The sequence below is a fragment of the Martes martes genome (genome assembly GCF_963455335.1).
Source record: "Martes martes genome assembly, chromosome: 11".
Lineage (NCBI taxonomy): Eukaryota > Metazoa > Chordata > Mammalia > Carnivora > Mustelidae > Martes > Martes martes.
Genome location: NC_137899.1, coordinates 55,079,073 through 55,100,268, shown reverse-complemented (window position 1 = coordinate 55,100,268; position 21,196 = coordinate 55,079,073). Strand labels below are relative to the sequence as shown.

The window sequence follows — 21,196 nt, the reverse complement described above, 5'->3', positions numbered from 1 at the left end:
ATGCTCCAGCCCTTGTCTCGGAATTCTGGGGATTTAGAGCCAATGTTTCTTCTACTAACTTCCTGCAGGTAACTAAGCCTTGCACATTTGATACCCTTTCCCTTTACTGAGGATCTAGTTTTGTTTTGGTTTTTGTTTTTAAGTACATTCCACAAGTAGCACGGAGCCCAGTGTGGGATTTGAACTCATGACCCTGAGATCAAAACATGAGCTGATATCAACAATTGGACGATTAACCGAACGAGCCACCCAGATGCCCCATGGACTTGGTTCCTTTAGCACCAGCTCTGACATCCTTCTGTTGCTGTATTATGAATTTTTATTGCCGATTTTCTAGTTCCCAAGGCATGTGACAAGCTACGTAGGTGGCATCTGACAATGACAGAGAAACTGTAGCATTCCTTAGCTGATATAGTAAAATATGAGATTTCAAAAAAATATACATTACCTGCTTAGGCTGAGCTCCCTTTGAGAGAATGTCAAGTAAGTCTGCAGAAGAGATGAAATAGAACCGCGGGAAAGCCACACGCTTGGTCTCCAGGTACTCAGCGAGAGCTTTTTCACAGAGAGAAAGCCTATGGGAATGGAAACGCTTTTTAAGCCTCTTTTCACATTCAGTTGTTAAAACACCAACAAAACTTAAACCAGCTCCTCTTGTCTGTCCACTCACTGTCTAACACGTAGCCTCACTCCTCTTTGATCATCATCTTGCTTGTGACTACTCTACAAATATTGTCAAGTAGGAGACAGGTGCACACACACACCACACCATGGGCTGAGGCTAAACAGAGGTTAGACTTAGGTTGATATCACTCCCTTTTTTTTCTTTTAAGATTTATTTTGAGAGAGAGGGAGCAGGAAAGCATAGGAGGAGGGGCAGAGGAAGAGAGAGAGAATCTCAAGCAGACTCTCAGCAGAGCACAGAGCCTCATGTGGGGCTCGATCTCCCAACCCTGACACCGCAAACTGAAGTGAAATCAAGAGCCGGATGCCTAACCAACTGAGCCACCCAGGTGCCCCACTCGTCACTTTTCTTAATGACATTCTTACTCAGCAAGGTCAACCAGGTTTGGCATCACTCCTCCTGAACACTAAGTGCATTAGTTAAGATGTCTTTGGTTCAAGGTCTTCCTTTCCCCACTGAATGCCTACAAAATACACATGGCTTCAGCCCTCTCTGGTATTCAGAGGCATCCTAGGACTCAATCATTTCTGCTTTATTGTTCTTGGCAGAGATGATCCAGAGGCAGAACCCCCAAGCCCCCAAGATCACTAAGAAATAATTAACTTCTGGGGCTCCTGGCTGGCTCAGTCTGAAGAGCGTGTGAATCTTGATCTCAGGGCCATGAGTTCAAGCCCTGCACTGGGTATAAAGATAACTTAAATAAACTTCTACAAAAAAAAAAAAAAGAGAGAGAGAGAGAGAGATAATTAACCCTTTAAAACTTATGGGTAACTATATCTAGAGAGCCTACAGATTATGAAATAATTTTGCTTATGTAATATTTTTTATCCAGAGCTCTTTTCTACCTTGCAATAAAAAGTGATCAGAATTCTGCATAAACCTCTTCTTTGCTGACTGCCTCTTTTTAATCAAAAGCCAGAATATCCTAACCACCATTAGCTGTGTAGACTTCTGTGTTAGAAATTACAAATGGCCCTTAAGGATTTCCTAAGTACTAACAGGCTTTCTAAGGGTAATTTCTAGTATGAACTATATACAAAATAAACGATTCAAAATCACTAAGTGCAAACCAAGTTCTTGGAATAGAGTAGATGCTTAATAAATATTTGTAGGATACTTCAATAAAAAGTAATCAATCAATCATATCAGTTCTCTTGATAATACTCCAGTTTTACCACTATGGTAGTCCTTTCGGCCAAGAGAAATATATTTGGTTTACATTATATACACACCATCTATTATGTCCAAGGCAACTAGACAACTCTAAGCAAAACTGTAAAGTAATTTAATACAGGTCTACCTACAATAACACGATGTTAGATACTGTCAGATACTTGAAAGCAATCTCATAAAATTACGACAAATTGATCACTTTATAGTTTTATTCTTACCTGTACTGTAAATCTTTAAGTTTTTCATAGAGATTAGGTCTGCACGTTGCTTCTAGAACGTTCTTTATTTTAGCTGTCTTCAACATTAACTCCTGTATGAAAGTATAAGATGGAACCATTGGTATTAGAAATTACTTTTCTCAATTTTTCATCCTTTGGGGCATTTAAAAATGAAGAACAAGCTCTAAGAAAGTAAGGTTAAAGAGACTTCTAACACCATGCCTAGTCACTTCTCCTTTTAAGCTTTTAAATAAAGATCCAAAACAAAGTATTATCACACAGTTTTTATCAAAATAAATTCGATGGGAATTCCCACCATTCTGGGTCCAAACGAACAAAAAGAGTAAGGAGAGAGAGAACCCAGAATCTTAAACAGGACATTGACATATGAAAAGGGGATGAACACTGAATGGTCTATTTTTTCTTCCTTTAAAGTTAAAATAGTATTGCTCTGGGTGTTCTTCTTTAGAAAAGAAAAAAAAAAAGTTATTCCTCATTTCTATATGAAAAAGTATAGCCATTATTCTTTGCTGAAAGGATTTCAAATCATTCATCATGATCATACGTGCATCTCTGGGTGTTTTCTCTGGCCCTTATAAAATCAACAAACAAGTAACTAATAGTATTGTTACTGGCATCCCCTCCGCAGTATTTACTTCATGAAGATTAACGTTATTGCACCTTACTGCAGGGCTTAAGGGAAGTATTGGGCCTGCTGCTGCTTTTTGTGTGGCCAGAAACTAAAAATGGTTCTTACATTTTTAATTGGTGGAAAAAAGTTAAAAGCAGCTTAATATTCTCTCTCACATGAAAATTCTAAGAAATCAAGTTTCAGTGTTGATAAAGTTTCATTGGCGCATAGCCACACCCATTTGTTTACATAGTGTCTGTTTTCATTCACACTACAATGGCAGCACTGAGTAGTTGTGACAGAAACCATACGCAACTGCAAAGCCTAGAACACTTACTATCTAAGCTTTCACAAGAGCGAGCTTCCTGCTCCACCTTCCTAAAATGCAACCACATATTTTTATAAATACAATACCCCAAATCATGGGTCTTTACAAGGTTTTCAGATGGTTTGGAAAACTGCTAGGATACAAAACAGTATCTTCTATGAACCTTAAATTCAGCATCTACTCCATCGAATCTTCTAGCATCTTTCACGAGCTGGATTCGAATATCTTCTGAACAAACAAAGATGCTTTCCAGGTGAGACCAAGTTCGCTGGACTTCCATCCAAGTGAAGATGACCAAGTCTGCTATGTTTAATTTATTTTGCCAGCTTAACACTTGCTCAATAAAATACTCCACATGCTTGCTCTGAAGTAGACTCTGCAACTGAACCTAAGAGAAAGACAAAGAACTTGAAGTACTAGGTCAGGTGGTAGACTGCAAGTACCATGAGGGAGGGACCATACCTCTTCTGTTGACTCCAGGATTCCTATGATCTACCATGTAATACCTGGAACAGGCATTCAGTATTGGCTACAGAGATCAACTGATGGCATTAAATACTCATATTGACATGTTTAAAAAAAAAATAAATACAAGCAACTGCATTTCCTGTATCTTCTATAAGAAGACCATGTATCTCTTTACAGGCAGAAAGAAACCCTGTGCTCCAGGGTACAGCTTTAAGAATTAAATTTTATTCCTTTTCCTCCTCTCATTCTCTCCTTGGGGTCCCTGCCTATTAACCATTGCAAGGTTATAAATACCTTTTCCCCAGTACTGAAAATATAAAAGCAACTTCTCTGCAGCTTCCTAAGCCCTCGGCTTCCATTCTCCTTCCCTCTTGGTCAACTACCAAGCATGGATGCCAAGCAGTCTGGTGAGCGCTTCTCTCCATTCTCTGACGTTGAAATCTCAGAAAGTCACTGAGTAGAAAGGACGCTTTTCATTCTCTTTCACCTCTAACTACTTAGTATATTTGACTCTTCTCCCCCAGAATCAATTTTATTAAGCTATTATCGACATGTTACATGAAGTTTAAAGTGTACCATGTGATACTGAATACATATTTATATTATAAAATGGTAACCACAATAGGTTCCTTAACACCTCCATTCCTCACGGAATAACTTTTGGGGGTGTGGTAATAAGATCTATTCTCCTAATAACTTTCCAGTAGACAATACAGTAGTGTTAACTGTAGTCACCCCATTATACTTTAGATCCCCAGGACTTACTCATCTTATCCCTGGAAATGCGTGCCCTTTGACCAACATCTCCACATTTCCTCACTGAAAACCACTGCTGTCCCCAGTGCCCCAAACACCCGACTCTGATTGTCATTCTTTACTGACTTACCAGCCCAACTCACAACACTCTCTTTGAATCTTTTACCCTCCCCAACACAAAACCTCTGTCACTTGTTAGACCCCTTGGAGCCCTACCATCTGTCTCCCTGCTCAAGTCCAAGTTCCTTGAGAATAAGTGTTCATACCTTTTGATCCCAAATGGTACCATGCCCAGAGTCTGGGACAAGGAGATAACCGATGAATGAATAAATACTGAGTACTGGAACTTGGAAAAAGCCTAAAATTGCCACGTAAAAGAAAAAAATCTATAATCAAAATGCCCATCTTACTTGGTTGTGCTCCAGAGTCTCAAAAAGTTGTTCATCAGATTTTAGTAATGGAATGCCAGTCCGATAGTGAATTTCATAAGAGAACTCCATGGAAGTCCAGGTCTGACTGATTTCAGTAATAGCCTAGACATAAACAGCATTAAGTTATGTGCACAGAAGTTTAATTTGTGATGAACATCTAGGCTATCAACTGAAATAAAAAAAAAAACCTCCTTTAATTCTAAAAAAAACCCCAAAAACCATTATCCAATATTATTGGCCTCATTATTTTCCTGCAAATAATTCATGGTGATAAGGTTCAGAGAATGAATTCCATCTCACAAAAACAAGCATCACTCTATTATCAAACTTCTGCTGGATCTGAGTTTTACATCCTTCACTGACACAGAATGCCAGAGAAGAAAGGGACTCCAAAACTCATCTAAAGGGTTAACAGAGATCATGTACATGTCAGCCCGCAGGGGCCTGGTCGCGCTTGGAGATGCAATGTGAACTGGGATGAGTCAGTTACCACACTGCACCCCAGTTTCCTCATCTGTAAGACAGGGCCAAGAGTATCACCAACCTCAGAATCAAATGAAATCATATAAAGCACTCAGAGCAGTGCTTGCAACAATCTAAATGATAGGTCATGTTCTCTGCTAACCCCAGCGCCCGCCACCATCAGCACCTGCTATCACCACCGACTGGGCCCACCCTCCTGTTTTACACATGCGCTGTGGCTTAGGAGGATTCAGTTTCCCTGCCAGAGTCTGTTTGTCTGTCTGTCTGTCTGTCTGTCTCTCTCTCTCTCTCTCTCTCTCTCACACACACACACACACACACACACACACACACACACACACAAGCAGCAGAGAAGAAAACGGGCCTCAGGTGTCCACACACCCGTGGCACGGGGACTTTCAAGTCTCAGGGGCTACTGCACAGAACTAGCTCAGTGTAACCGGGAACAGCCTCAAGACACCACCTTTTCTGTCCCCAATTCCTTCACGGCTTGGTCCACGATGCTTCGGACGGCATCTTCCACTTGGTGTAACCGCAATGCTAACAAATCTGCCAAAGTTGTGGCTTCGTTGATAGAAAATCTGACCTAATTAGGAAGAGAAAAGGGCAGAATTTACATTAAACATGTAGTAATGGTTCTTGTGCCTGATGGCCAGAAGGCTGAATCATAGCTAAATATATTCAAGTCAGGTGCTGAGCAACCTCTGGTTCTAGAAGGTGGGGACGATTAAAGACACTGTTTTTTACCTCAGAGTTACTGAGGCATCACCCACCAGAAGCTAAGGCTTAGGCCACGTTCATACTCCACTACTTTCTTTTGTCTCATATCCTTCCCTTGTCAGCTCATTTCTTACCTCTTTGCTCACAAAACCCATTTTTAAAGAGAATCACAGTGTTCATTTATTTTAATTTGGTTGAAATCCCAGGAATCAAGGAGTAGCTCATTTGTCTTTTCTTCAAGTACTCTATTCACTGGACATAATTCCCAGTTGCTTCCGTGATTTAACTTAGTTTTCTCACTAATTTAATCCGAGTTTCTTGGCAAAAAAAAAAATACCCTTACTCATAGTGTCATTATTCATATTCATCATGTGACAAAATAATTCACATTTATTTCCTCATCATCTTGTTGACAGTTGCCCCTCACCACCCCCACAACCCCAGTATTTGCTAAGAAGCTCTCTATTCTTCCTAAGTGCTCAAATCCAACCACAACTCTCACCCCTGAGGAGCCGACTCTGCCTTGGTGGTTACAGGAAAGCCTTTTCCTGTCCCGCAGCTGCTAATACCCAGTCCCTGCTTCTTGGTCGCTGCAGCCCCTCTGGCTCTCCCCAGCTTGCGACTACTGTTCTTTATGGCCATGCTGTGCTGTATACAAGGCTTTCACATCATCTCACTCGATGCTTATGAGATTCCTCTGATGTAGGAGGGCACATAGCATCCTCTCATTGTAGTAATAAAAAACAAAATGCAAAGTAGGGAGAGGTTAAGAGTCTTTTTGAGGTTACAGAGTCTGTAAAAGACCAAAGGAAGGTGTCTTGGCTCAGGCTGCTGTAAGAGAATGCCATCCACGGGGTGGTTTAAACAATGAACATTTATTTACTTGCTCACTGATCAAGAGGCTGGAAGTCCAGCACCAGGGTGCCAGCATGGACAGGTTCGTGGGGAAGTTTCTCTTGGTTTATCGATATCTGTCTTCTTCCTAAAGCCTCACATGGCTGAGTAGAAATTTCCAGTCTTTCCATCTGGTTCTAATGGCACTAATCCCATTCATGAGAGCTCTACCCTCCTGAGCTAATTATCTCCCCAAAGTCCCACTTCCAAATGCCATCACGTTAGAGACTTGGGCTTCAGTGTATGAACTGGGGTGGTGAGTGGGCTGGGATGGCTTGGATGACGTTTAGTCCACAGTGGGGGATGAAGGAGGATCTTTGCATGATCAGTCTGTTGGTTCTATCTTGAGGAGCTTGACCTCCCCCGTTTGACTTGAAGTCTTTCCACAAATCCCACTTCATCCCAGATGAATAATGTAAACCAAGGAATAACACTGCACAGTCACAAAAATACTCAATTAACAAACCCAGAAAACTGACCCCAGTGGCCTTCATCAGCTGGTTCCAATGCCTCTCTCTGAGTGCAGGGCTCTGTAACTCCATGACTGCTCTCAGGGAGGCCGCCATTTCCTTCACCGTGCTTTCCAGGCCAGCATAAGCATCCCATACACGGACTTCCTTGTCTAATGACCAGATTTCCTAAAGTCAAAAAAAAAAAAAAAAAGAAGATCCCCAGATATATTAGTACATTTCATAATTTGTGTTCCAGGAAAGAATAAACCTACCTTTCCCAAGATTATGAAAGAGAAGAAGAATTTAAGCCCCTTGGTTAAGGGCTAAAGCCAGAGAAATAGAAAAGGATCCACTCATCTGTCTATCACAAGTCCTCTGCGTACAAGTCACTTGGAGACACTGGTTTCTTACTCACAGGCTCTCACCGGTGTCCCATGAGGAAACCTCATGAGTTGAGGCAAACATGTTCTGAGAAAAAAGCAAAGGGCCCTGCCAATTTTTAGCTGTCTTTCACTTCTGTGCATTTTGGCTTTAACCGAAGAGGTTCTACTCTCTTTAGAGGGCATGTGACTAGACATCAAAGCACTATATTCAAATCAGCTCTGTTCTGTATATGTTGAGCCCCTTTGGGATAGCAGAATAGTCAACAAGAACAAAGATCACAGTATTCCATATATATTCCCAAGTGGCATGCTTCAATTATTGCCCCAAATCCCAGAATCAAAAGCTGTATTTGAATATAAAATGATGTTTGCCAAGGAAAGAACTAAAAAGTTTTCATAATCCTAACCTCAGCCCCAGTACTTTAAATCTCAACATCCACCATTCTAGATAGCCAGAGGAAGTTCAAGATTATAGCTGCTACTCATGAATCCATTTGCCCTAATATGCTTTCATCCACTCATTCACAAAAAGGCAGGCTTGATTAGAAATGCAACTGGCTCAGGGTTTAAAAAAAAAAAAAGTACTGTCTCCTATCATCCTGTTTGAAGTAAATAAGAACACGCAGCCCAACATACCAGATCCTCGGTTAGGCAGGATGGAAGGAGGCGGGGCTGAGAAAGAGAAATGGTTGTAATCGACAGTTATGGAACTTGCCTTGGCAAACCTTCTGAGTTCTACATCCATCTGTTCCACATTAATCTGTCTCCACTGGGTTTTAGTCCAATTATCAATGCTTCTCTGAAAACGCACAAGCAGATAAAAGTGTCAACAACATTTGGTGAAAGCAAGTCTCCACAGCAAAATATATAAACTGATGATACACAGTGATTCCATCATCCAGTGAAAAGTCAATTATTTAAATATTAACTGCACTTGTCAAAACTTCCCTATCAGCAAAACAAAAAAGTTGTCAGGACATGTCAAACTTAAGGTGAAAACATTATGATATATTAATTTCCAGCAGCAGTGACAAATTCCATTTACATACTATCATTATCATTTAATCCTGAGTACTCTGAATTGATAAGTGTATTACCATTAAATACCAGGTTTTAAAATTCTTCATGTAACACGAAATCAGCTTCCATAAGACAGTGTTCATCCATTATTGACAAAATGCTCGTTAACTTCTTGACCATATTCTATGTCCCTGAACACATTTCTATATGGCTTTCAACTAACTTCAAAGCAAATTATGTATAATACATGTTGCAATATACCTGGTTCCCCAGAACTCACTATTACACTTAAGTTTGGGACTTAATTAACAACATGCAAATTAACTTCAGTCAGGTCTGTTCCGTATGCACATACATGTAGGTAGGAGTGTATACACGAATTTGCACGCACAGGTCACCATATACATGTAGTATATACTTACATGTTATTTTCATTTATACCCTACATAATCCCTGAAAAGAATCTGAAGCGGTCAACTCTTTATACGGTTTCATTCAGATCCAAAAAGAAAACAAATGATAATTCGGAGAAGAATCTTCTCATAGGGACAGACAAATTCTAATTCGGAGGGGAGGGGACTATAATGCCCACAGATTTCACAGTATAAAGCCCCCAAGAACTGAGATAGATACTAAAAATTGCCTATTTATACAAAAGAACTATTAAAAAAAAAAGGGCAGTGTCTTACTGTAACATAAGTAATGACATCCCAGAGGCCCTTGAGCAATTTTATTTCTTTGCGGCACTGCTTCATCTGTTTGTACTCAGGAAGAGCCACTTCAAAAAGGTGGGTCGATTCTTGCATCCGTAACATTTCTTCTTCCAATGCCTCAAGTTCTTGATTTGCCTAAGGAGAAAACACATACATACACATGTACCTCAACACCCTTCACACCCAGTGAACGGCCACAGAGAGAGAAGCCACACAGTTCTGTGAACCTCTGGCTAGGTCCACATTTGCAACCTCTATTTTAAAATGAAAATTAAAAGAAGCTGGCAGTGTAATTATTGGTAAACTGTAGGGTTCTGATGAGGAAACTCATGGCTACTCAAAAAGTGAGAGGAGACTAGTCAGCAACCCAATCATGTCAGCAATCATGCCCCCACGCCTACGTCAGGCGTGAAATTTGCTCGGGTAACATGTCTGTGACAACCGTCTTCCCGATTCTCATTGTACAGCTGGAGACTCGGCTCTAGGGAGCCAACGGTGAGGCTCTAGAGCTTCCATTGAAGCAGCAACCACTTCTTTAAAAAAGTTTCAGATCTAAAAAATATCCTAGAGATCATCAACAGCACAAACTGTACTGAAGAGAATTCATGAAATAAGACCCTGGAGCGAAAGATAGCAGGTGAGGAGAAGCTTCACTGTAACGATGATCTTTCCCACAACTGGTCTACCATCCCAGCGATGGAGGATAGTCTGTTGTGCCAAATGTAAGTGGAGTCTTTTTTTCTTTCTCGATAAGCCAACTCTTAATTTTAGTTTTTATGAACAGAGCAGTGTATTCACATGGTCCACGTTAGAGGAGGACGGAGGCTGTGGGGCGGAAGCAGCTGGTTCTCTGTCCAGTTCTTCTGGGCACCATTTCTCTAACTCTCGATTCTGTGCACAGGCCACCCCTCCTTCATTTATCAACTTGAGCCACTACATTAGGTTACCGGCTTTGCCAAAAAAAAAATAAACAAAAGACTTGACTTCATTTTTCCACTTTATATTTTCTCCCATCCTCCTCTCAATACCCAACTATTACTTTAGTTCTTCTGATTTTTTTTTAATTTAAATACTCATACTTAATCCTTTCTGCTTCATCAGTTTTTAACTCTCTTGGTTTCCTACTATGCCAAGAGGAGTATCAGCACTTTCATTCTCTTTCATTATAGGAGTTACGGATTTCATTTTTATAAGTTACACCTTTATAAACAAGAACCGCAATTCTCTTAGTTTCACCATTTACTGTGAGGAAGATTCCAAGCACATCAAAGGGATCAGGTGTGTGTGCACACCATCCAGCTTAGGACAATGTTATCAATCACTTTTAATGGACTCCTCAGTTTTATTCCCCTCCTTCCCACTATAGAATTAACCACCTAATTTTTATTTAATATTCCTGTTTTTTTTTTTTTACAACCTATGTATGCACTGCTAAATGCTAAAATGTTAAAGTTTGTTTCTGAAGTTTATGTGAATAATTTTATACTCTGTATTAAGACATTCCAATTCATCTTTATTTTTGAGGCACATTTATATATATTCATGAGGCTGTGGGAAATTCATTGATTCCTACTACTGTGTAAGCACTACCCTGCATAAATACTACATTTAACTTATTACCTTGTATAGATAACACAGTTACTGTTGTCTGCTTCTGATGATCATTTAGGCTCCCGGGAAAACAATGCTCATGCTCCCAAGCATCGCCCTGTCCCCTGGTGTGAAATGTTCCATCTGCCCCCACAGCGGCGCAGGCTTCTATGCTTGCCACTGCTTTCCACCCTCAACTCAGCTCCTCCATTTCTTTCCCTGCCCTTTAGGAGCTTCCTCTTCTTTTCTGGGGAGCTCAGCAATGCATTTCAGGTTGCACAAATGTGCATGTGTTTCGGCATCTGTTTTAACGAAGGATTCTTCGAATCGTCCAGAGTACCATGCTCCCCAAAGTCAACAGCCCTTCCAGTTAGCATTTTTTCCATTACTTATACTAACTCATTCCTAAATATACACACCTAGTTATGTTAATTCAAGTGCGTCCTATGTCTTTGGCTTTGAGGAAACAAAAGCACATAATCTAAGTTTACCACAGAACGAGTTACAAAGGAGAGATTCACCATACCACTCCCTTTGATTCTGAAGGGTCAAAGGTTTCTGCCTGGTGGAGTGAGGTGCCTTGAGTACAAGGGTCTACCACACCCTCCCAGAACAAGCAGATACATGCCTCTGGATGAATCTGCTTCAGTAAGTATTAGATGTGCATGTGAGCGTGCGCGCGCATGTGTGTATACACATACACACAGACCCACCCCCCCACACACACAAATGACTTCAAAATAAAGGTAACCCAGTCCTACTATATTCAAAACATCCCTTGACACTTTCTGTAGGTACCAAGATAAATATCTCTTGGCTTTTAAATATTTAACTCTATACCATTACATTACAGCATGAAAAAAGGTAGCATTCAATAAATATCTGTAGTAAATGTTTACATACAGCACATCAGCACTCAGTTACTCAAGTAAAAATGCCTCCCCTTCCACAATCTGTTCAGACCACCTGCAATTTAGACAAATCTTTAAAAACGCCACAACTCTATTAGCATATTCTAACCCACAATACATACATTAACCAGTTTTCTATAGCCAAATGCAGGAGGAGATCTGCTCCAGTACGGTGCTTTCTGAAAGGGCATAAAGCAGATAAAACTAAACTCAACCCAGAACATGGGACAGGGAGTTACAAGCTGTGTCCGCTCGAGTTTTCTACCAGTCTAAGGAGTCAAGCCTCTCTCTGGAGTAAAAACAGGATGGCAGCCTCTGTGAAGATCTCAGAAAGCTTCATCGCTCCTGAATCTAAACTTCACGGTCATTGCTCTTTTTGGCTGCTAGGTTAAGAATTCCTAAAGAAACGAAAGTGTTATTTTTCTAATAATCTTTTAATACATTTTATTCAAACCTCACGTGAACTACTCACCATTTTGGGTTGTATGCCCATTACGTTCATTCCTATAGGCAATTATAATAAAGCAGTTTGTTAGAAACTAGGGCTGGATGACTCCATAATATTTGTATCCCAAGTTAAGAGTTAAGTTATGGGCTTTCTTTACTATGGTTAAAAGTCGCTAGGAAAGTATCACAGGGCCAACGATAATAGAGGGTAAAATTCCTGATTAAAAAAAAATCTGGACAGCTAGCATTTTAATACTATTCTGCCACCGTGTAATCCCCAACGTTACTCAACTACATGTGATGGTTTATCCGAAAAGAAGAGAAGCTACATCATAGGAATATTATAAAAACCATATTTAAGCAATACATCTAAAGTTCTTGGCACATTTACATAGTAAGTGCTTAAAAAATAGTTATTACTTTCACTACCATGATCACTTTGAAAATGATGGTCATTTTGAGAGACATGATTTAAAATACTACTGGGGTGAACGGTTCATAACCCGGTTTCTAACAGTTAATTCTCAATTGCCTAACTAAGTGCCAAACTAAGGCAAAATATCGCAGTAAGTCCGTGTCTAATCTGACTTTCTACAAGGGCTATTATAGAGAAAACGACTGAGATCAGCATTACCTTATCAAGTACTGTGTACGGATTTTCTGCATTAAAACTGAGAGGAGCGTAGAGTCTGAATCTCTCTCTGAACTCGGCCTGCTTCCGCTGATGAGGGCAGAAAACACTGAAGGTGAATTACCAACAGCAGCTTCAGTTACCCTTGTAAAAACTCTCTCTAAAACAAAGAGAAAACGAACCTAACACCCCCAAAACTTGGTAGCTCGCTTACATCGAAGGAAGTACACTTTTTCCTTATGAGGGTGACTTCTGCATTTTGGAGAGGCGAGACAGCATGTCTAACAGTCACTGAAATCTTTTTGGTAGTTTCCCATCTTTCAGGTAATTCCTACGGAAACAAAGGTGCAGATGGGAAAATACTTCAGCGACTGAATTAAATGAAGTCCACAGGATTTAATTATTCCCACCTCTATACGTTAACCCATGACATCTCCACATTCTTCTGGAACAGAACGACTTTATCCCCAGAAAGATGCAAGTGGCTAAAGGCTCCGGTCAGGCTGACCCACTGGCACCACGGGATTCATCTCTTCCAAGCATAAGCCAGATTTGTCCTCTGGTGTAAGATTTATGGCAGAATACAGGAAGTCTTTTCCAAATACACATCAATTTCCAAACTGTTTTGCTATTAAGAGAATGAAATGCAGGGGCTCTAGAAAGGACTTCCCAGCTGTCTAACAAGTGGAAATGGGAGCCGGGTTTAGCAATTTAGCAAGTGAAGAAAGATGCTTTGAATCTGGTGGGGCACCGAGGAAAGCGTAAAGTTAATCTCCTGCCTTTTCCTCTAGCTTCCAAAGCTCTGTGTGTACTCTGTCTTGACAGAGAGTTCGAGCGTTTAGGTCAGGTTCATTACAAGTAACCAGGATTTCCGAAGTGAAGAGAGGCCAAGGGAAGGGAAGGTTAATTTCTACTTGATGTAGGACAAAAGCAGCAATAAATAGTTCAGGTAGCAACTCAGCTCTGCACTGCCTGACTACAATGCAAACAGGACAACAGCAAATTATTTTCTTTGAAGAGCCGTTGTGCGTACATGCTATTGAAAAGCATTCCTTGTGCCCAGACTAACAAAGCATTGTTTCTCTGGGTGATCTCCTAGGACACTGAAATTGTTCTGCCATACAAAACCACCCATAGTGAGGGGACTCTACTTGTGTAGCTCAAGTGCAAGAACAAAGGTTCTAAAGACTATTTTGTAAGCCTCAATAAATATTTGATGAATGATTGAGTAGCTGCCAATTATGAAGAGTACGCCGTGCTAAGTGTCAACTGTATCCATGTGGGGGAGGGGTACTGGAAAGATAAAACACGTTCTTCCACTTAAATTGTTTTGCAATCTGTCAGAGTGAATGAGAAGCACCCAAGAACTATTCTATGGGACAGAATGCTTGGAAGGCGACATTCCTGATGGAATTACCGAAACAGACCGGAGACCAAGAGACCTGGGCTTTAAACCTCCTTGTCCTTCATCTCCTTTTTCTACCCTTCTCATCCAAGCTCCACACCCTCATCTCTGCACTCTCACTTCCCATTTCCAATTGATCCCAGGAACCTAACCATCACCTGGAGACCCTTGGGAGTAACGGGTACAAAGGTCACATTCCTGAGCTCACGCCCCTTAAACCCTGATTGACACAGTAAACCTGCTATTACCTGCTTCTTGTTTAGCGATTCCATATAACTTCCACTTGATACAAACAGATGTTTCTTGAAAACCAAAAGATCAGACAATCTCTGAAGTTTAAATGATAGGATTCCCCCAAAAAGGTAGCACAGAACTTGTGGCTCAAAGACAAGACTGGGTTCCAGCAGGCAGAAACTAGGGCGAGATCCTTGAGATCCTGCAAGGTATGATGACCAGAGCAGGCTGGGGGTAGAAGAGTGCTCGGAGGGTAACTAGTTGGTGCTCATAGGCTAGAGGCCGTCAGTGAAGGCTTCCTAACAAGAAGGGACTTGATACAAATCTATACACTAAAGTTTAATCCTGCTTCCAGACTGTATCGTAGAGAGGGAGTGAGGGCACAGCCACACGGAGGGGCTTCTTAGCACAGAACCCAACACAGGCAAGTATTAGGGAAATGTAACTGCTAACTGGTAATGATTATGAAGAAGAAACAGTAACTATCATAAACTGCTTTAATAAAAATAAAATTGGGGCACTGTTAGCCTCCAACTGAAATGTACATTGCCTTTGAGTCTTATTTTTTCTGTTGTCTAGCCTGAATTACTGATGGAGGCACACACATAGCTAGAAGTGTGGCCCACTTTTGAAATATTAAAAAGCCTAACACTTTCAATAATTCATTAACCTCAAGTAAGGAGCCAAACTCTTATAGTACAAATTCTAGCTGTAGCTAAAATCCCTGGTATCCATGACCTGTATTCCAACTGGTTTCTCTATTTTAAGGTCCAAGACATGGCTCAAAGAATATCCAAAGCTTTCTAAAAACAAATATTTACATTGTGCCCCATACCATTTCATCTCTCACTCTTGTTATATAGCTATGTATCCACAACTCATCTCTGTGTCTAAGTGGATTTCAGATCTAAGGACACTTTCATAAAGAGAGAATTGAGTAATTCATCTGTATTAATTCTTTATAGTCCCCAGAGTCAAAAGACTCCACCTGTAAATACACTGTTGCATTTCATCCTCACAAAACAAAACCAGAGTTATAAAAGGCAGCAGCAGCTGTGAAAAGTTTGGCAACTTAGAATCACTCCAAGACCCTGCATTTCACTACTGTGTTACAGAAGAAATTGAAAACTGATACAAAAGTAAGAAAGCAAGCAAGCAAGCATGCAAGCAAGCAAGCAAGAAAGAAAAAGAAACAAGTACCCAAATAAATACTTGTGTACCCACACTCACGGCAGCATTATTCATGATCACCGAAAGATGGCAACCACCCAGATGTCCAAATGTCCATCAACCGGTGAAAAGCTTAACAAGCTGTGGTCGATGCAAACACAATGAGCCGGTGTTCAGACAGTAGATGAATGTGGCATTCACGTGCCACAAGGCCAGTGAACCTCCAATATACCGGGCCAAGTGAAAGAAGCCAGACACAAAATACCCCAGACTGGATAATTCCATTTATGTGCAGTGTCCAGAGTAAGTAAATGCATAGATACAGGCAAAGACTGGCGGCCCCAAGGACCAGTGGCAGGGCGAGAGCAGGGAGGAATGCGGAAGGACGGCTAGTGGGTGCAGAGGTTCTTGTCGGAGCAATGAACGTGTTTTGATATCAGAGGTGGTAGTTACACGGTATTATGTCCGTACTAAAAGCCACACACTTTCAAAGGATTACTTTCATGGCATGTGAACTGTGAATTTCACCCAACAAAGAAGTGGGAAGCTGGAGACCATACCCATTTTAGAAGCGAGGCGCCTGGAGAGAGAGTTTACACAAGAGGAAGCGTGCTCTGAAGCAAGCAGATGGCATGGCCTCACACAGTACTTGGGTTCCAGGCTCGAATCACTGAACTAGGATTTAATACAAGTTCTTCTAAGTGAATGTGTCCACTGCTCACACTTGCCAAGTTAAATGTAAGCCCATGCTGGAAGCTCATGGAGAATGGAAATATATAATCTATACATCTTCCACACAGGTGTGCGGAGAGAAGCTTGACTGTGAGATTTTGATTCATGGTTTCAGTTCAAACTAAAAAGACTTCGCTTGTCACTGGGCACAGAGCAGCCACCAACTTTCTAGTGCATAGAAACAGGAGGACAACACAGAACTCCTATTTAGAACACAGTGATTTCTCCGTCACTTGGGCTTTCTTTTTCTTTATTAAAATGTCCATGATATGTTTCTGAAGACTAGGACACTTCTCAATTGAGAAGCAGCTTTCAATGAAAGAGAACAGGGGTATGTTTCAAGTCTGGGAGGAATGGTTGGGGAACCCCAAGGAGCAGCCCCGAGGCCGTTCGCTAAATATCTCCTAGGCAAGAAGGCAACGGGCACAGCAGTTGAGAGGGAATGTCTTGGCATAAAACACACTTAGGTTCATGCAGGCTGGAATGACTTGTGTGACCTTGAAAAACATATTATATCTCTTTAAGTTTCAGATTCCTAACCTGCAGAATGCCAACAGTTGTCTCCAGGACAGGTTGTTCGAGGAAGTTCTCAGAGAGGTCACGTGAAGAACTTGGCCAAAGGAGGTGCCCAACGCATGTTAATTATGGGTACTTAACCATGACACTTACCTCCAGCTGAATATAGACTTGCTCAGGCATCTTCTGGCCGTAGTTTTCCAAGAGTATGATGGTTTGCTTTAGTGGTTCAAAGAGTTCATCCGTAGTTCTCTGTCGGCTTCTTACTGCCAGAAGATGCCCCATGATATCAACTAAACCATCGTGATCACCCTCACTTAAATCTCTCTGAAGTCCAGCATCTGTCTTCTTTATAAATTCTTGGAGCTCATTCAGACTAGTACATACATATATAGAGACACACAAACATATATGTACACAAACACACACAAACCCAAAGTAAACTCATTAAAACCTTCAGAAGACTTCTGATAGTCAACAATGAAAATAAGATTCTTTCTAAACATCACTCTTTATCTCTAAGAAACTGGTAGTTTCAATGTTCTTAAATTTTATGTCTCAGCTTCAGAAAGCAGTCAGGTGTTAAGAGTTGTAATTCCAAATCCCAAAAGCATAGAAGGTTACCTGTCTACCACAAATCTCAAAAGATGCTCCTGAAACATCCAGCTCCATTTCTTAATAATGTTCAGCAAGCTCACTTTGAAAGGCTTCATGTCCACCTTGAACCAACTATCAAACACTCTGAAGTCATCAAACTTGCTCATCTGAACATACAAAGCTTCATAAATGTCAATCTATAATTAGAAAAAAAAAGAAGTCCTTGGACCATTCAGTCAGACAGGAGAAACTACAGGAACACTGAGGGTTTTCCTTGCCTGTTCTTTGAACTGTTCCAGACTTGGTGGCTGTTCAAGGACTTCAGGTGCGTGAGCGTCCGTTTCCTCAGACGACCCCGCCTGGCCATACAGGAGAAAATGCTTCATAAACTCGGCTCGGTCATCAACCCAGAGGTAAGCGTACGTGTCCAGGGTGTTTCTGAAGTCCAAGACTTTGCTGATGACATCTGCCACTCTCTTCATGATCTCCTGCCTGACCTCTACCAGGCCCAACATATTCTCCATGTCATTCTAAATGAAAGGAAAATCAAGCATTCGTTAGAACGCACCTCGCTCTGTCAATCACAAGCAAGGTAACATCACCCAAGGCCATCCGTCAAAGGGAGAGTACTTGGTGAACTCAGAAACTGTGTTGTTGTTTTTTTTTCCCACTTCTCCTTTCCATGCGCTCCCCATTATCTCCAGTTATGTTTCAATCATTAATATCAAAGGCCACATGCTTTTTCGGGGACAATACCTGATAAGTTGCTATTTCCAGATGTGCAGCCACTCGCTCCATCTGGGCAGACATCCTACAACTGCTGCCCAGCATTTCTTCTACGAGATCGTAGAAGCCATCCCCTGCCTCTCTTTCTAGAGAAGGTTTGAAGAGAATCTCAGGGGGCATTAAGATCATCTGCACTTGAAAAAATGGCACAGCTTTCAGTTGTTTCTCTGTATTCATCAGAAAGAAGTCCAAGTCATGCATGATGGCTTGAAAAAAGCCTTCTACCACCATGTCATCGATGAACTCCACATAAATCTTCCAGGTATCCAGAGAAGGATTGGCTTTGAAGAGCTTCCTGTTTTCCTAAAACATAAATAGTAACAGAGGGGTACCAACTGTAGTGGGCACAAAAATGAGAGCTTTCCACTGAAATGTTTTGTTAAAGAAGTGACTGCATTTCTGTGCATGAGACAGGAACATTTAAACGCCAGGTCATAGAGCCTGACCCCAAACAGTAACTATCTCAGCAGGATTTTATAACACCTAGATCAACTATAACATACATTCAAAAGTTATCCTTTAAAGGAAAAATCATAATGAAAAATGCTGTCTTCAAATATGTGCTAGAGATAGAGGTTTTTTTTTTTTTTTTTTTTTTAATGCATTCTCTACGTCCTGGACATAGGCTCCAGCTGTTGCTCTATGTGAACTCTATGTGACCCTGGGCTGTCTTCCACGGCCTCATGTGTAAATGAGGTTTCCCAAACTGGTCTTTCAGAGAACACTGTTCTGGAATATCCAAGATCACGTAGTCTGCAAAGTGCTAGGTAATCTAGGCCTTTCTGGGAGATTCACTGTGCTACTATTAAAAGTCAACTTAACTTGGTTGAACCAAAACAAGCAACCAAATGACAAACACTTTGTCCAAACCACCTATAAGCAGCCTATAGAATAGTAACTCAGCTTGAGAAAAACCAGTCTGGTGAAGGCAAAGCTCCCTTTGTGCTTCAACAGTATTAAGTTCTTCTACCTTGACATCTGCCAAGAGTATGGATAATGAACAGGTCGATAGGGCATGACAAGGTCAGACATGAATACTGTTTAGGACTGCTAGAGGCTGAGCATATGGTGTAGCAGGACTAGGGACCCAGATTTGAAAAGGTCAGGTGGGCAGCAAGGGTAGATTCCAGAGATACCTTTCCAAGTGGTAAAGGTTATATAGTCCCTCCAGTCCAGGGGGCAGATGCCCAAGGCAGAAACTAGATCACAGAGCAAAGGAGACACTTGAATGAGAGCTGATGATAAAGTAAATGATACTCTGCCTTTTCTTTGATCATTTGCTACTATGGATGTATGATCCACGATTCAAAAGATATATGTTACAGGCAAGAACCACAACTACAGAGGTGATAAAATGGAACCTAGATTGGAAAGTTCTTAGAGGGATATCTTGCCCTCAACAAATTTAAGGACCTCTCCCTTCAAGGATGCTGTCTTACCTATCTAGGTGGAACCATTCACATCTGTATATATCTGTAGTGTATGTGGCCCACACCCCTGGAGCTATGTGTTGTGCAGTATATATCTTAGGCATCTGTACATAGCAGACCTGGCTCCTTTGTAGTCACTAGAAAGGAGAAGTATAGATCTTACACCTAGGGAAAAAAAAATCCTTAAAGACCATTCAAATGAAAAGTCTATTCATTTGAAAGGTATAAAAATAAAGACCTAAAACACCCGATCGAGCGGGGCTTGATCCCAGGACTGTGGGACCATGACCTGAGCTGAAGGCAGAGGCTTTAACCCGCTGAGCCGCCCAGGCACCCCTGTTTATACTTTTTCATCCCAAGATATCCGGTTTATATGCTGCAGCGCCATTTATAGTGATTGTTTTCTTTTCAACAATTTAATATAAAGAGGAAAAGGGAAGAAGAACTTTGGGTCACGTAGTCATGGCTCAGGTCCCTTCCAAACCTAATCTTTCATGGTTCCATTCTTCTCTCTTCATCTTAGACTCTGCCTGCAAACTATCCCTTGGAATCCCCCCAGCCACACAGGGTGCAGCCTTAAAAGGCAGAAATGACCTGCCCTCTGCAGTATTTCCACAGCTTTCCCCCAAATGACACTCCTCAGAGGTAGTCTGAGAGCCAGGCTCAAAATCATGGACTGATCCCAGGGCCGGGGACAGGGGGAAATCACAAAGACACAACTTCTAGAAACAATCATTCCAACCCTATTTTGAAGCTGACTTCTCTCAAGCTGGAACCTCTCCTCTGTTCTCTTACTGAGAACAAGGACTCCAGAGGTGCTTAGTCTTTGGCTTGAGGAAAAAAGAATTGAGTCCATTTATTAGCAGAAAAACCCCAACCTTATTCTCTGAGGGGACCAAATTCTTAGAATAATCTTCAAAGCCTCCTTTTATGAAGCTCCACATCCAGCCTGTTAGGAGATTCTGTTTGTTATACTCAACTTAAAATATATCCAGAATCCAACCATTCCTAATCACCTCCATCGTCACAACCCCAGTCCAGACACCAGGGATCTGTCACCTAGGTTACAGTCAGATGCCACGCCTCTGTCACCTAGGTTACGGCCATGGTAACCCCCCCAGGCCCCCGCCTCCCCTGTGCTTGAGTTTCAACACGACAGCTGGACTCTCTTCCAAATCAAAGTTAGATCATGTTTACTCTCTTCTCTTCCAAGTCCTGCAACGAGCTCCCCAAGGAGCCCGGAGTAAAAGCCGAAGTCTGTACAAAGGCCCGTGAGGACTTCCCTGAAGTGCCGGGCCACTCCACCCCTCCTCACAGCCTACGAGCATCTGAGCATCTGACTTGAGCTCCTTGGCCCCTGTACCCTCCTACTCCCCCAGCGGGGGCCGCATT

General features: G+C 41.5%; 1 protein-coding gene across 2 annotated transcripts in view; it reads right to left on the bottom strand.

Annotated features, from left to right (window-relative positions):
- DNAH11 (dynein axonemal heavy chain 11) overlaps positions 1-21,196 on the bottom strand; it is a 331,865-nt gene that overhangs the window by 245,183 nt on the left and 65,486 nt on the right. For both annotated transcript variants that reach the window (XM_080818899.1, XM_080818900.1), the window contains exons 15-28: positions 18,345-18,677; positions 17,867-18,118; positions 17,616-17,785; positions 17,145-17,367; positions 13,149-13,265; positions 12,938-13,024; positions 9,332-9,490; positions 8,338-8,421; positions 7,267-7,425; positions 5,637-5,759; positions 4,670-4,792; positions 3,199-3,423; positions 2,077-2,168; positions 449-575 (exon numbers count right to left, since the gene is read on the bottom strand). In XM_080818899.1, coding sequence (XP_080675025.1) covers positions 449-575; positions 2,077-2,168; positions 3,199-3,423; positions 4,670-4,792; positions 5,637-5,759; positions 7,267-7,425; positions 8,338-8,421; positions 9,332-9,490; positions 12,938-13,024; positions 13,149-13,265; positions 17,145-17,367; positions 17,616-17,785; positions 17,867-18,118; positions 18,345-18,677 — 2,274 coding nt within the window. The remainder of the gene's footprint in view (positions 1-448; positions 576-2,076; positions 2,169-3,198; positions 3,424-4,669; positions 4,793-5,636; positions 5,760-7,266; positions 7,426-8,337; positions 8,422-9,331; positions 9,491-12,937; positions 13,025-13,148; positions 13,266-17,144; positions 17,368-17,615; positions 17,786-17,866; positions 18,119-18,344; positions 18,678-21,196) is intronic.